Consider the following 1,656-nt stretch of genomic DNA (forward strand, 5'->3'; position numbering starts at 1 on the left):
AGGACTTTTGTCAAGCGTCCGCAGCTCCGATCCCAGCTCCAGAGCAGAGGGAGCCCGGCTGCAGCAGGGCAGAGGTAGAGAAGATCCAGTGAGTGAGAGCAGGAAGGAGTTATTAAAAACAGTGTCAAGGGTTGGGTGATGGTAGAAGAAGTGGAGAAAGGGCCATGCGTACAATGGACAAGGTGGTTCATGGGGAGGGGAGTTTGGGAAAAGGAGTGGGACAAGACAGAGTCCCTGGGGATTTCAGCAGAGAAAGGATAAGGTCTTGGGGTCCAGTTGCCAGCAATTCGAAAGCCCTCGGAGTTAGAGTTGTACAGACACTGACTCTGCAGTTTGTCACCCTGACACAGCACAGAAAGGACAGGAAAGGACGTAACATTGGTCTGACAATAAAGGAAGTGATTCAGGGAAGAGAGCCCAGCAGCAGGTCATCAGACAGTGTTGTACAAAGCTTGATCCGAGAGCCAGAGCATCAGGAGGAAACTTGACACTATTTACGAGTAACAAGCCCGAGCAGACGGGCCCGGATCTGTTTGGTCTTCACCCCATAAATGATAGGATTTAGCATGGGGGGCAGCAGGAAGTGCATGTTGCCAAAGAGAACATGGACATGCTGAGGAAAATTCTGTCCAAAACGGTAGATGAGGGAATAGATGACACTTGGGATATAAAAGATTCCGATGGCGCAGAGGTGTGAGCCACATGTCAAAAAGGTCTTGAGTCGGGCGTCCTTTGTGGGGAGGTTGAAGATGGCTCTGAGGATCTGCAAGTAGGATAAGGCAATAAAAATCATATCCAAACCAACCACACCGAACAGCACAAAGAGTCCATAGTAACTATTGACGCGGGTGTCGGCGCAGGCCAGCTTCACCACAGCGATGTGGACACAGTACGGCTCAGGGATGATGTTGGTTCTACAATATGGCCACTGCCTCAGCAGGAAGGGATAGGGCAATATAATGACAGCATTGCGCAGCAGCATGGCCAGGCCAATCTTGGCCACCAAAGGGTTGGTCAGGATGGTGGAATGTCTCAGGGGATGGCAGATGGCCACGTAGCGATCGAAAGCCATGGCGGCCAATATCCCAGACTCAATCGCTGCAAAGCATTGTATGAAGTATACCTGGGTGAGGCAGGCATTGAAATCGATCTCCCTGGAATTGAACCAGAAGATGCTCAGGATTTTGGGCAGGGTGGATGTGGACAGGACCAGGTCAGTGACGGCCAGCATGCAGAGGAAATAGTACATGGGCTCATGGAGACTCGGCTCCCTCTTCACAATGATCAGGATGGTGACGTTCCCCAAGACGGCTATGGCATAGATGGCAGAGAAGGGGATGGAGATCCAAACATGGGCCGTCTCCAGGCCAGGAATGCCCAACAGGATGAAGGTGGAGGGGTTGGTGAAGTCAGTTGCGTTGATATAGGACATGGAGTAGGTGAGAAGAATATGACATGGATGAGAAGGTGTCACTCGGAGGCAGAACAGTGTCACTTACATCTACTGTACATTACCCTCATTTCCACTAGATGCCCTGGCTCCTGGGTGATGGTCACAGTACCTACCGCTGGATAGAGAGACAATGTTAACAGAAGACACAGAATGCGCAGCTGGAGGCTGTTTTCATGGCTATAGCTACTTGCCCACTCATGACA

At 51.1% G+C, this 1,656-nt stretch overlaps 1 protein-coding gene across 1 annotated transcript; it reads right to left on the bottom strand.

Moving 5' to 3' along the window:
• Positions 1 to 490: 490 nt before the first annotated feature.
• LOC142818525 (olfactory receptor 52M1-like) lies at positions 491 to 1,432 on the bottom strand. Its single transcript, XM_075898828.1, has one exon. The coding sequence runs from the start codon at positions 1,430 to 1,432 to the stop codon at positions 491 to 493; it is 942 nt and encodes a 313-aa protein (XP_075754943.1).
• Positions 1,433 to 1,656: the final 224 nt, after the last annotated feature.

Source organism: Pelodiscus sinensis, chromosome 1 (assembly GCF_049634645.1).
Source record: "Pelodiscus sinensis isolate JC-2024 chromosome 1, ASM4963464v1, whole genome shotgun sequence".
Lineage (NCBI taxonomy): Eukaryota > Metazoa > Chordata > Testudines > Trionychidae > Pelodiscus > Pelodiscus sinensis.